The sequence below is a fragment of the Pundamilia nyererei genome, unplaced genomic scaffold (assembly GCF_000239375.1).
Source record: "Pundamilia nyererei isolate P.nyererei 1_Seehausen unplaced genomic scaffold, PunNye1.0 scaffold00120, whole genome shotgun sequence".
NCBI lineage: Eukaryota > Metazoa > Chordata > Actinopteri > Cichliformes > Cichlidae > Pundamilia > Pundamilia nyererei.
This window is the reverse complement of record NW_005187521.1, coordinates 888,926-903,076: the sequence shown is the minus strand read 5'-3', so window position 1 is coordinate 903,076 and position 14,151 is coordinate 888,926. Positions and strand designations below refer to the sequence as shown.

Here is a 14,151-nt window from a genome sequence, read left to right as displayed (position 1 = left end):
TTCCAGCTCCGTGACACCTGATTTAATTGTGTGAGGCACCACGAACACGTCGTTTGGCTGGGAGCAGCCGATTAGAACGCGTCGTGATGTGCTACACGACTCAAGCGAAACACAAACATGCATCTTGATAATTGATGATTACTGGCTAATGATAAGAACAGGCATGTTTGCAGCGGGGAGTGTGGATGAGCTAACGAGCATCTGTGTGTGTCTGCAGGATGGCAGTGGAACCCTCTATCGCAGTGGCTCTCTGGGGAAGCTCAGGGATGTTTTGCGTCGCAGCAGCGAGATGCTGGTGAAGAAACTGCAGGGCAACGTACCCCCTGAACCTCGCAGCACCAAGTAATAACTCGAGCAATCCTCTCTTGTGATGGATGTTTTACGTTATAAATGATTCCAAAGAAATGTACTGCTTCTACAAGTTCTCAGAGGGCTTTTCTAGTCTTAATGACACCACAGAGCCCTTTACATGATAAGCCACATTAAACCTTTCAAGATATGTTCTTAGTGCAATTTCTCTCCACTGAATTTAATTAGCAGGTCACAGTTTATTGGACATTTACTCCCCAAACGTGGTCAGGCCTGGTTTTGTGTGTGTGCTCTCCTCTCAAAGAAACAAATGCCTAATCTTTGTTTTCTTTGTCCATCAGTATGAAGCGAGCCTCTTCCTTGAACTATCTGAACAAATCCAGCGATGAAACGTTCCAGGTGATGATCAGTTTTTGTAAAGATTTGCATTTTGTTGTTGTATTTATTTATTTTTGAATGCTCCACTTGAACCTGTGTTGTTTCCTTGCCAGAATCGAGGGGGCAGTAATTTCAGGGAGAGCCGTGGGCTCAGCTCCAGCACTGTGGATCTCTACTCTGGAAACTGAGCAGCAGGCGGTTCTGTTCACCCATCCAAAGACACTACTCCCCCTCCTCTTTCTCCCTTTGGCCTTCGGCAACAGAACCGTCGGACAGTGTCGAGTCCAGCACGCATTTTGTCCACACGCCTGACCCAAAGATCCTCTTAGATTCCCACTCATCAGGATGAATACCTACGTAACCAGTCTGATATTTTTCCCGTTGCCACATTTCTGCATTTCCCTCGTCGTAGTCCTAATGTCTTGTTGCCTTGGTGCGTCCTAATTGTGGCCAAGAAAACCTGCCGTACCTCATCTCTGCCCTTAATTCATAATCACTGACTCTGCACTTTGAGTTCGCCTCTCGCCATAAATGCCACCTTTTGACAGTAATAACCGATTTTTAGTTAAGATTAAGTTTTTCTTACATGTAAATAAAAGATACTTTGTAGACTGTAGATTTATTTTTGCCTTCGACGGTAGATAAAGATGAAAAGGTTTTGGGTTTGAAATGACGTCATGTAACGTTTTCCTTTTAATGATTTGCCCGTTGAGATTTATTGCGATGTTAGGGGTGTAGCTTCAAACTTTGGGAAACAGGGTGAAGATGTTTATTCTACTGACGTGACTGTAACTGAAATTATAGCTGCTGCTTTAACCACTACAGCTGATCTCGTGCGTTGCAGAGAAAGACACAGGTGTAATCGTGTAAACCATGGAAAGCACTCCTTTAAAAAAAACAACAACAACTTGTGTATGTACATATATATGTGTGAAAAAGTAAACCAATCAGGACTGAACTGTTCATCCTGAACAGTGGTGCCATGCAGGACTTGACTGCTGTATGTTAGTCCACTCTGCAGGTTTGAGATGCCAACTCTGAGCACATCTTTCTGTAATGCTGTGATTGGGGATGTGTGACGATGGTAAGATTTGAGTGTGTTGTTTGATTGTGTTTTTCGTGTCGCTACTCAAAAACAACTGGAATGTCTTTTTTTCTAATTCCCTTATTTTGCCTTTGTTTTCATTTCATTCTATGTAATAAATATAAAAGATAGAATATGATCAAGTGCTCAAATTTCAACAAGTAGAAAGCGCGTTTCATTTAAGGGGACAGTTGCACACGCGTCTGTTTTGATCTGATACTTAAAACGACCCCAGTTGGTGTCTGATCTTGATAAAAGAAATAAAACCATTTTCTACTCAGAATTGAATTCGCTTGAATATCTTCGTCTTATCCACTTACGCTCTTCCACCAAGCGAGATCTTACAACGTCAGACTCCAGTGTGAGTGTGGGAACTCGGGGAACATAGATGTCTTACTAAGATGCGAGACTTCTGAGTTTTCCTCCTCCCACCTGGTACAAATCAGCGTGGAGGGGGTTTGTCTGCTCGCTGCTAATCTCTCAGGATGTCAGAGCTTTAATGTGGAGCTTTATATGAACCCATACTCGTGGTTTTGGGTTCTGCTGAGAGCTGCCAGAGTCCCTTTTTTCCTGTTTCTAAGAGGTAAGTGACTAGCAGCAGAGTTAATTATTGCATGGGAGCTGACACCATGCCCTCAGATACTTCAAGAGTGGGACTACTGCCTCTCTTTCCTCCCTCAGGAATTCCTTTTGTGAATGAACTTGTTTTCTATATCTGCCCCCTTGAAAAGGTTTTACTAACCCTCTATTAATCCTCTAAAGTGTTTCTGTCAGCCACAGTCATCCGTGGGCCAAGTGGACCAGCAACGTGGCTCTGGGCCCACACATATCCCCAACGGTGGCGCCAGCAAGGGGCCGTCACCTCGTGGTCAGAGTGATGTGAACTCACAGAAGGTGTTAACAGGGACATGCATTCCTGCTGAGGTCTGTGAGGTCCCCTCAGTATTGTAGAGTCTTTACTTTAAGCTATAAAGACGACTGTTGTTGTGAATCGATGCTTTTTGTATGCTTAACACCGAACTGAGAGATAGTACAACATTAATTAGGTTAGTAATCTGCAAACACGTAAAAGCGTGCAGGAATTACAGAGTGAAAAAAATCTGACATGTGTTTCTTTTGGACCAGTTATGTTCATTTTGTAAATCTTCTGCATAAAAACAACTTTAAGATATTGAAAATATAAAACATTTGAATAAAAATCTGAATTATTTGAGTGATATGTAAGGTTTCTGTATAAGGTAACAGTGCTCAGGTTGAACCAGAGGGTCGCGGTGTTGTATTCCTCATCCCACATCAGGCACGGCCACCGGAAGCTGCACCCGAGGAAAAAGATGGAATAACCCGTGAAGTAACCAGAGTGATACGGGAAGTTTAATTTCAAAATAATATACATTTGTTTTTCCATGCCGGTTACTTAACAGCATCAATGGCATAGAAAACAGTGTCTCGATAATATTGAACACGTAATTATTTAAAAACATGAGTAAAGTTAATAAATAATAAATTATTTATTAACTTATTAATAAATAAGTTAATAAATAATTAACTTATTTATTATGTGCAGTAGTAATATAAAAATTATTACTACTACTACTAGTAGTAGTAGTAGTAATAATAATAATAATAATAATAATGATAATGATCTATTGGACTATTACTGGCCTCACCCAGCATGAAAAGACTGATAAACTAAATTAAAATACATGAATTAAAGGTTAAAATATACAAATGAGAAATTGTGGAAAACTCGGTATTTAAAGTCGTCCTTGTTGTTACGTTTATTTTGAAAATTCCGACAGGAACTATCGTATGTTGTTTCCGCCCACTTAACTCTGGAGTAAAAAAATCACCCAGGCGAGTGGGAGGAAGCCAACTTGGAAACACGGCGGAGAGAAACTCCCTCTTGTTGGAGAGCGAGGTGGTCCAGCGGCTCTAAGAGCGGGCAACACAGACCGGGCTGTAATGAACCACCGCAGCCTAAATTCACAGCAGCCCTCCCCCTGCGAGCCACCTGGAAGTTTAAACTTCGCTTCAAACTTTCGGCGGGGCATCTCAGTCTGAACTCGTTCACTCGTTTTGTGTGAGCAGCCTGAAACCCGAAGCGTCCGCCCCACATGTTTCTGTTGTGCTCTCGCTAGTCTCCGGAACAACCAGGTGAGCAGGCCGTCTCGCTTTTCCCGGGAGGAGCCGCGCAGGCAGCGGTGTTGGTTTACCTGTAAGCACACGGTGACGCACGGATCTCTTTGACGCTCACCCCCCTGCTCCTGTGTTTCGCGCTGCGGCTCTCCCGTAGCCGCCGGAGAACAGCAACCCGGGAAGCCGCCGAGCACCGGGACGGTCATGGATCAACGAGGAGGGAGCGAGACCCGGCGGGGGGAAGGCTGGAGAACCCCCGCTGCGACTACCAGGAGGAGAATGCCGGTGGATATGATGTATGCTGTGGGCTTTATCTGCCTCCAAGGTTGGTAACAAGCTCCTCTACACTCCTACTACGAGCAGAGCACATATGGGTTTTATTTACTCCAGAGCATCCAGATACTGTAACTCCAGAAGAAGGAGTTTAAAAACATAAGTAAGTGCTGGTGGAGCCAACATGGACCTCCATGCTTTTGTGACTACTTATGTAGCTGGTTGAAGTTGGTGCACTGTTGGAACTCCGTGCAAAGAAGGGCTGCTACAGAGAGTAAAGGTGATGCTTGATGACTTTTTCATTCATGCAAGGAAAGTCTTTGTTGTACGTAGTGGAAATTTAAAGAAGTTAAATTTTGTTGGGCAGGGAGCGGTGGTCAGTGAGGAAAAGGGGGGTACCCCTCCCCCACTGAGCCCGTTTTTTTAAAGGGGGGGGGGGAGACTTGATTTTATGAGTTAGGACTGAGAGAAAACTTTAGGGAAGTTAGAGTTCGGAGGGGGGGGGGGGTGAAGAGTAAAAATGCTTTTAAATTGAAAGGTTTGAAATTGTTAAACACTTTCTTTTTCTCACAATGCTGCAGCTCTTCTGTTTGCATATCACTGTAATTACACAGTGATTAAATTTCTCATCTGCAGCAGCAGAGGGGAATGATGGGATGATAGCTGGTTGTAATCTATCACTGAAGCAGCCCTGCCATGTCATTATGTGTTCCCTTGAGTATACTTCAAACCTCACACAACACACTGGATACGCCATTCCTTGATTATCATATGCATAACTCTGTTTTGGGTGTTTGAGCTGCCTCTCAGCTTTGGCACGCTGCATCATGGGTGGCGGTGGAGAGGAGCTACAAAAAGTGGGGTAAAAAAAGATAGTCACGATCCTTCTCCGTGGCCTCCCACGGCGTGAAGCCTCTCCGGAGTCCATAACCTCAGCCGCAGAGCGAGAAGAAAGCCGCAAGAAGATCCTTCCCGAGTTTGTGCAGAGGAATGCTGCTATCCTGCTGGGGGATCGGGATCAGAGACTCTGTGTTCCTCGTGTCAAAACTGAGTCAAGTTTTATCTGATCTGCACAGATTGGGCTTTTGCTCGCTCTGTCGGCGCAGCAGTGATGGTCAAAAGTGGCTGAAAAATTCCTTGGAGTTGAAGTGTGTCTGGTGCCCACCCCCCTCCGTCCCTCCCTGCCCCCTCTTTTCCAGTCTCCTCATGGTGCCCGCTTTGGGGGATGAATGTGTCCTCTGTGTGCAGGCAGCAGCAGGGGAGACGGAGGCAAGCAAAGCAGTGGGTTTGTGTTTATAAAATGAATGAATAGAGCCAAGCCAGGTACCTTCACGACAGCCGTGCTTTTTTAACCCAACCTTAGGAATGCCCTATTTTTGTATTTTTTTTAAAAAGGGGGCCTCTGAATGGGTGAAAGCGCCACAGAGATCTTTACTCCCCACATGAAGCCGTCCGCACCAAACACTCCATGTTCCTGTGGCCAAATATTTACTGAGATCTGTCTTTATTTTGACTTGGCAGTCATAACTCTTTGCTCGGCTCTCTGCTCCTCTGTTGATCTGGTTTCTATTTGTAGCCGACGTGACGTGGCAGCCCTCTGGAGTACATGAAAGCCACTCATCCAGTCAATGTCCATAACGTTAATGCAGCATCTCTCTTATCTGCTCATCTATGGTGTATTTTTCATCATCTTTGCCTCTTTGTTTCTCTCCCCGTCCTGAAAGATTTATGTGAAAAAATGACTGGGCTGGTTGCAGAGGAGCGGCTCTTGTCAGGCCCTCGTCTTTGATCTTTCTCCCTCTCTCTGTCTCGGGCAGCTGGAGAAAATCACTCTATCACGCTAATAATCATCATTTTGCGATGATTAATGCACATGCTGTCCAGCTTCTTCTTGGGAATCACTTCTGAGTTTAGACTTTGTTTACTGTGTGGATGTTCTCTCCGGCTTTTCAGAATCTGCTATAAAACAAAACGCTGTTGCTACACTGCGCAAACCACAGAGCACGGCACTGGATCTGTTCATCTCTCAAAAAGGGGAAGAAGGTTTCAAGTAGAAGGATGCAAGATGTCAGTATTATCCCAAAGCTCTCCTATCCTGGAAAGTCGACCAGTGGCTGTGAGGATGCCTCGCTGGCGTACCCACCTGCTGTTGCTCTATTTTAAAATCCATACGCTTGCCTCTTATTAGCCCTGCTGGGGTTGAAGGCTGTTTGGCTGCACACAAGGCAGATTCTCCGAATGCTTAAAGTCAGAGGGGATGGAGGGATGTAGACTAAACAAAGACAGAAGTGCATTGTGTTGAATTTGGAATTTGTCTGTTTACTATCAGAGGCGTGCGCAGCTGTTTCTAATAACTGTGTTGAAACTGAGCCATTGGCTGTGAAAAAAAAAATAAAAATCCATATATATTTGATTGGATTGCAGTACAGACCGCAGCATGATTGTCTTCATGCATTTTGAAATTTCATCACAAGATGATATTGAGAAAGACCGATGAACATCTGTGCTGTGCAATGCATCACCTAACAGCAGCCTTTCTACACGTGTTATATTATTCCACTTATTTAATGATCTGATGGTAAATTTTCTTTTCAGTAATAAAAAACTCCTCATGCCTCATTTTGTAGCTGATGGGTGTTTCAGAGTTCGTTTAGGTGGCCTTCTAATGTAATGTCATTACCCTGCTTTCTGTCATCTCTATTAACAGTATCGGTCACGCCTACACAAAAGTGCTTCAGTCGCTCTCCTTGAAGTTTGGAAAACATTAAGTTGCGTTGCCAGTGGTAATTTGGCCTGTTGTCGTTGAATGGCACTGACTTTCTTTTGGTCTCTGGGCTGCCTTGTTTAGTTCGATCCTCTGATTTAGGATTTTTAAGACCCATACTGATATTTCTTTCAGTCGCACTTAAAATACACAGAGTTCCCTAAAATGTGTTATGTGTAGTTATTTATTTACTTGTTCACACTCTGTTGATCAGCCTGTTGAAACTTCCCAGTGTCCATGGCTGACCTTTATCTGTGTGCCTTCAGTTTTGCAGTTAGGTAAGATATGATGAAAAGATTAAACACTCAAAAAATGTTCTTTTTTTTTTACTCTGTCAGAAATAAATATCAGCAAAATAAACACAGAAAACACAAATATTTGTTCGTCTTCTTTTTATCGTAATTGGTTTTTGAGAATCTCCCAAATACCCCGGTGACAAAGACAAACGATCCGGGTTTCTCTTCTCCAATTTATGTTATTTATTGAGCAATATACTCTCAATATAAGCTGATGGTTATCAGTTATCAATACCTCGTGTTAATATTGCCCACAATACAGCCCCAGTCGGTTTACCAGTTAGTCAATAAGAACAAGAATCAAGAACTGGTCCAATCTGTGACATTCATATGCCTGTAAGTGTTATAAATGCTGGCGTGTCACAACAGTGAAGCTTTTGCTCATCTGAGTCACACTCGCACCTTTTTTCCCCTAATATTTTCAGTTTCTACTGTTAATTAAACAGTTGTGTTGACACTGAGAAGCCTCGATGATTCCCGATCAGTTTTCTGTGAGTGGGAGGGGGGAAAGGGAGCAGCTGAAGTATTGATACGCAAATGGACCCATAAGCAGACTTGATAAAACCCCTTGGAAGCAGTGAAATGGCACAAACCATTCCTGTTAGAGCATAGACCTGCGTTACAAAGCAAAGAGGAGAGGAATGTCCCAGCAGCCGTTTAGACCTTTAAAGAGTAGGTAAACAAAGGCGTGCTATGAAAGTAATGAAAGCTCTGCTGTATTTAGCTACCGGGCCTTAATGAATATAATGAGTAACACCTGTGTTTATCTACGCTCTCGTATCAAAATGTCTTCTGCGGATTTTGTCTGTACAGATCGGTGTCTCGGCGCGTTTGTGCATATGGGAGACTTTAACTGGTAGCACTGGTTGTGTGAACAAGGGGGGAGGATTTCTCAGCGTCTTCGGTGGCTCTTATTTCTGGTCGTTTATCAGCCGTGTTTATTCAGGTTTAGGTGAAGCCTTTTGAACTCCACGGTCCCCTGTTTTCCTAAGCCGGCTTGCATTCACTCCCATTATGGAAGGCTCTTTTCCCAGGGGGGAGGATCTTCTTGCACTCTTGCAGAGGCTACATTCATGGCAGCCCACTGGGGTCCATGTCATTTTTAAATTGATGCATCTTCATCATCTCGGTTTTCCGTCCTTCCAGCGACCCCGAAATCGATCTAGGTGTGCCAGCTTTAAGGATGCTGGGACATGGAGGCACACAGCACTGTTGAAGATTTGTCAGCTGGCAAACGCATGTTACTGTGATGCCTCTGCACATGGTCTCTCTTGTGTCAATAAAAGCCTTCTTTTTTTATGTTATTTTTCTTATGGGGAATAAGCTCTTTTTCGTTTTAGTTTTCCTGCCAGCTAAATGAGTTGTTTGGAGTCATTTTGAAGTTATGGATCAGTGGTTGCCAAAAACAACACTCTCACCAGCCCCAGAGGGAGAGTAAAGAAAGAAAGATGGATGTGATAGCTTATAAGATGTAGTGTTGACTACTATTTTCCAGGCGCTGACATTTAATGTTCGGTATGTGCGCCTAAGGAAGCTTACCTGCTGATATGTGCAGGTTTATTTTCTTTATACTGACCACTGCTCTTTGCAGCCCCTGTTGTTTCTGTAATGACCCACTGAGTGCTGCATGCATGTCTGTGTGATGCTGTGCATGCGTGTGGTTGCGCTGGCTCCTGCTGCAAGGCCCTGTGGTCGTGATTGGAATCAACCCTTGTAGCTCTCCCGTCTCCTTTTCCTTGTTTCCTGTTGCAGTTGGTTTGTTGCTTCTCGTGCTCGACCGTCTCATGTGGAAGGATCGCTCTTGTTTATCGACTCGGTGCCTCTACGGCTCTGTCTCCTGTCTGGACTGAACTAGCGGTTAACCCCCCCTTTACTTATTTTGTGTTATGCACAGAAACTATAGCGTTTTCAATTACTTGCTTACCCAGTTGGCAAATTTATCAGAGCTCAAGTGGTGAAATCTTCCAATCAATAGACAGAAAATAAACTGCAAGTCTTTGGATAATTGAGTTATTTTCATCGGTTGCCATTGACTTGTTATAGATCCTGTAATAAATTAATCTCATTTTGACTTCTTTTATTTGTGTAACCAGCAGACATCTGTTTGGGCTCTACTGGTAAGTCTGATTAGCCAAAGCAACACTTGTTAAAATGTCTTATTTTAGAGGATTGGATCTAAATTAGAGGTTTTTAAGATTTAAGGTGGAAAATGTTTGAGTTTGAAAGGGACAAGCACACACGCACCTACTCAGCTACACTTTTTTTTTTCTCATCTTTTATGATAATTAGGCGTCATCTGGAATGAGCTTTCACAGCCGGTCGAATGCCTTCACACATTCCTGGAGAGTTACTTTCTAACAAGAACGCTAACTTTGTGCTGTTTGTCTTACAGTCGCTGCAGTGAAAGGGAAAGTAATCACTGTTGTGACGGAGTCTGGAAAATCCACCTTATAAAAGTAAAAATGTGCAGGGTCTTTTGTTTTTTTGTTGAAGGTTTGGCCCACATGAGGCCTGCCTGAGATTGCGTTCAGGGTGTTTACGTTGGGGTGTTGTATATTATCTTATCTCCTGATCCTTTTCCCAGGTCTGGTGAAAAGGTGAAAGTGTGAACTAACTAATCTAATAAATCAGATCAGGTTTTCTTCCCTCGTTCACTTGATGTCTCACTAATGTGACATTATTATTCTCTTATCAGATGACGTGCGTGACATCTTCTTGCCATCCTTCACCTCCACCCTGTCTAATCTGCCGTGGCTGAAATCACCCTTCTGCTTTTAGTGATAACCTGTAGTATCACATTTACCTTAAATGATGAAATACATGTGTTTTTACTAGCCTGACACACTGCAGCTGTAACCCGCTCAGACGGTTGTAAATCCTTACAACTTTTCCCCCTGCAGGGCAGGTGCGAGGCCCTGGCGAGGGGAGGCTTCGGAGTGAAACAAAACCCCTGTTTTGTTCTCGCATTGGTGCCAAAGCATGCGCGGAGCTAACGTCGCATTCAAATGCATCTGATTGAAACGTGCAGGAATGCCTAATTTGGCTTGCGCCCCGTTTGAAGGGGAGTTGGGGAAGAAAAAGGAGGGCAGGAGAGGAGAAAAGGCGTCTGGGGCGCCATTGCATAATCCCAGCAGCCATTAACTCTTTGCGTCCTGAGGCTGAATGAACTCATCATAGCGATAGGCCACAGGCAGAGTGACACTGGGCTCTCAGTCACCCCTCAGCTCCTCTTTGGCACGGCAGCGGATTTAAACAGGTTGACGAGGCCACTGGTGTTTATTGAGAAAGGCCGTTAGCGATGTTTGATCTTCAGATCTCCAGCTGGCTCCGACTGACCCTGCGGGCAGACCAGTTGTTGTTTCTGAAGACTTTCTTTTCTTTGAGTAGATTGCATATTTTTGTTTCTATCCTAATTTCTCGTATCGTCCAGCCTCCTCCTGCTATTTTTGGCCGTGTTCCTGCTGTTGCCGTTTCATCTTCCTGCCGTGGCTTCCAGGAGGGCCACGTCTGTCTCCATGGCAGCCTGTACAGTGTTAACCTCCTGGACTCGGTACCTGACTAAAGCTGAGCAGCTGGGATTTACTGATGTAGCCAGCATAATGTATGAGTGAAGCTGGTGGCTTTATCAGCTCTTGGCGCAGGGTGGCTGTGAATGTTTTAGAGCTCCCCGGTTCCTTTGAATCCGCGCTCATACATTTGAGATGCAAACCAGAGTACCGCTTATGTTCTCTGAAGCTGTGAAGAGTAGAAGAATATCTCAACACAGCAGTGTTTCTCAAAAGCGTTTTCTTTAATACCGCACTGAAAAAAATATGGGGACAAAGTTGGGGATGTCTCACTTAGAGATTTATGTGTGTGTGTGCAGACGTGTTTACAATTAACTGTAAGAGTTATTGACCTAAAGTGACAAACAGGGACAGCTGGTACTCCTGAGCACCAGGGCAGTCCTTGTTAATTGAGTCGTTGAGAGCTGAAGACATTTAGATTATATTACCATGCATCTGTCACAGTTTGCTCCAGCTTTGCTTTTATTTTTGTCTCTGACTTTGTTTTTGTCTTAGTTTCGACTCCTTTTCCTCTCGTTGTCATTCAGCGCTTTGCTGTTACACACTGAGGTTTTTAATGCAACCGGTTCGAGTTTCTTTGCAAAACAGTGGCGACTGAAACTGAGCTGATCTCACTGAAGCTAATCGATACTGAGCAGTCACAGCGCTACGGGAGCAAGAGAGACACATGTGGCTACATTAGCAGGATGATGGCTTGCATTAGCATCGTGCAAGCCAGATGCAATTACAGCCCATTACACATGACTATTTTGATTAAAGGAGGCATCGCATTTAATATGCTTACCAAGTGGACCAATCAAACCGACTGAGGTCTTTGTTGCCGCGACTCGTATTTACATTTCTGGCAGGCGGACTTCAGTCTGTGGCGTAGGGCGAAGAAAAATCCAGCTGCTCATTTCTGTGTGTTTATTACTGTCCATCTGTAGCTGGTTTAAATATTGCAATGGATAGCGGAAAAACTAACTGGTCGTTGCCTTTGTTTGCATCTTCTACCTCCAGCCAAAGTTCTGCTTAATATATTTGCTTACGGTTTAACTTTGCAACAAACTCTTTCTTAGTAATTGACCTCTTTAGGTTTGTCTCGTGTTAGTATGAAACGAATTGGTTTGTATTTGCTCATAAAGTCTAGCTAGTGTTCAAAAGAAAGGTGACTTTTAGCCAGAAGTGTAAGAAAGCTTTGTTGGCTTTAGAGCCAAACATCAGAACAGCCCCCCCCACCCCACAGGCCCTGTGAGTAATTCATTCATTTGCCCTCTTGCAGTTGACGCTTTTAACCAGGATTAAACCTCTGCTCTTTGCACTGCTTTGCCGTGCTCAGTGGGTATGACACTATGGGCTTCTTAACAGCGTGAAAATACTTCGAATTAGATTTAATCTTTACTCTGTTAAGGCCTCTTTTTCAGGATTGCACACACTCGATTAACTTTTGTTCATTTGCGTGGGATTTGCCCTGTAATCAGACCCTTACGGCGAAGGCGGTCGTTCACTAGATTTATTTAATGGCGACATAATCGGCCAGTGAAACCTCTGCTGACCGGAGTCTCGGTACGCAGGCGTGCATAATTACAGCCGTACATCCCCTCCTGCAGCCGTGCACGCTCAGGCAGCATTTGCACATTATGGCCCGCATTGTTCTGTGTTAGCAGACAGTAATTGTCACCGCTAGTGAGAGAAGCTCATTACACAACAAGCGTAGTTATTTTGTGGTTTTTAATTATGTTAAACAACCTCCACGGCATCCCCAGCTTCATCTTGTTCCTGCTCTGCTGCTACTGCTGCTGTACCGTTTCACCCTCCTCTGCTCCTTTTCACTTTTCTTCCTTCCAGTCGCACAAACTATGCCAAATGCTGAAATCCCTTTAAACCCCCGTCCTCCTTTCTGTTGTCCTCTATCTGAACCTCCCTCCGAGTCTACGTTAAGCCAGACTTCAGTGCTTTTTTTAAAAATCGACTCCGACAGAGGGATGGCACAGCACAGTCAGAATAACTGAGTAGGTTTGCAGCATGATGGTTTTTTCCCCCTCGCTGTAAAACTATGCCTTTGTTCGATGTTTCCTCAGCTGAAATGAGCGTGCAGCTGTGTTTTATTCAGACAGCTGCTTTGGGGATGTTGTTTTTTTTGTCCAAACAAATTGTCTGTATTGATTCAAAGGCGTCTGGTTCCTCACTCTGTTTCGGGCTCATGTCCTCCTGACCAAAACACCTCCAGGCTGTCCAGCAGCGAGGTGTCATGTCAGGAGCGGAAAATTCAGTCGGTTCGCTTGTTTTCTGACTTGTTTTCACCAGTCTGGAGCATCTGCTGCAGAAACATCCTTCCTGTTAGTCTACACTCCCTCCTTCCTTCCTCACTATTCTAGCTTTTACTGAGCAGACTTTGTGATGAATGGGTCAGCTCTTGAAGTTTAATTAAAATTTAATTCTGTCTTGTTGTCGTACTGTATATTTAATGAAAAATTCTTGTGTTTTCAATGAATTAAAAACATCTCTGGGTTTCCCTGGATGCCTATTTTTCACCAGTCTAAAGCTGTTTTTTTCCACTGCCAAGAATAAAATTCCTCAGGGGCAAACTTGATCCCAGTATCCCTTTTTTTTCTTTTAGGAATTGTGCTGCATTAAGAGAAAATAAGAAGTATACAGAATCTCTTCATCCCTACTCCCAAATACACCAAAAATTCATAAAAGCTTTCCAACATAAATTACTTCAGTCCATCTCTTCTCGGTTATCTACACTTGGGGTCTTAATAGTTGCATCGGAAACCTTTTTTAACAGGTAGTAAGTACTGAAAAAACACAGTACCCCTTATGCTCCGTTATAATTTCACAGCCCAAAATAAATGGTTTGAAATCTCATTTTTCTCTATAATACTACAAAACATTACTGGCTTTGACAAAATGTCACTATGATTTTCTTTTTTGGACTTATAACTGTACATACATCAATGTAAAATCAACATTTCTTCAATTAATTTCATGTTCATGATGAAAGAAAATATTAAACTTTGCAATTTCCCCCAAAACTGCAGGAGGTTACAGGGTCTTCTCTCAGTGGTTTGTTACTGTGCACCCACCGTTATGCTATATATGTATAAATAGTTAGATTTAAAAATTGCTGCTTTGGTCTGATGTAATTTAATCTGGTTTCTTAAGCTTCTTTCCCCCAACTACAGAGAACAGCTTCTCTGTAGGGCCATGAATTCGAAAGTTTTCCTCATTGTTTTGGGCTTATCAGTAGGGCTGAACGATATATCGCATTTGCGATAATATCGCGACATGATCAAGTGCAATTTTCTAACCGCAAAGGCTGCGATTATACTCTGGACATGTCCAAATTCATGGGCTGCATCC

The 14,151-nt window shown here is 43.5% G+C and overlaps 2 protein-coding genes across 7 annotated transcripts in view; both read left to right on the top strand.

Annotated features, from left to right (window-relative positions):
- Positions 1-2,048, top strand: part of klc1b (kinesin light chain 1b) — a 20,780-nt gene extending 18,732 nt beyond the window's left edge. For all 6 annotated transcript variants that reach the window (XM_005742403.1, XM_013913208.1, XM_013913209.1 and 3 more), the window contains 3 exons: positions 218-342; positions 651-708; positions 801-2,048. In XM_005742403.1, coding sequence (XP_005742460.1) covers positions 218-342; positions 651-708; positions 801-875 — 258 coding nt within the window. In that variant the 3' untranslated portion in view covers positions 876-2,048. The remainder of the gene's footprint in view (positions 1-217; positions 343-650; positions 709-800) is intronic.
- A 1,554-nt stretch (positions 2,049-3,602) lies between these two features.
- Positions 3,603-14,151, top strand: part of ptk7b (protein tyrosine kinase 7b) — an 86,487-nt gene continuing 75,938 nt past the window's right edge. Inside the window, exon 1 of the mRNA XM_005742402.1 lies at positions 3,603-4,232. Coding sequence (XP_005742459.1) covers positions 4,112-4,232 — 121 coding nt within the window. The 5' untranslated portion in view covers positions 3,603-4,111. The remainder of the gene's footprint in view (positions 4,233-14,151) is intronic.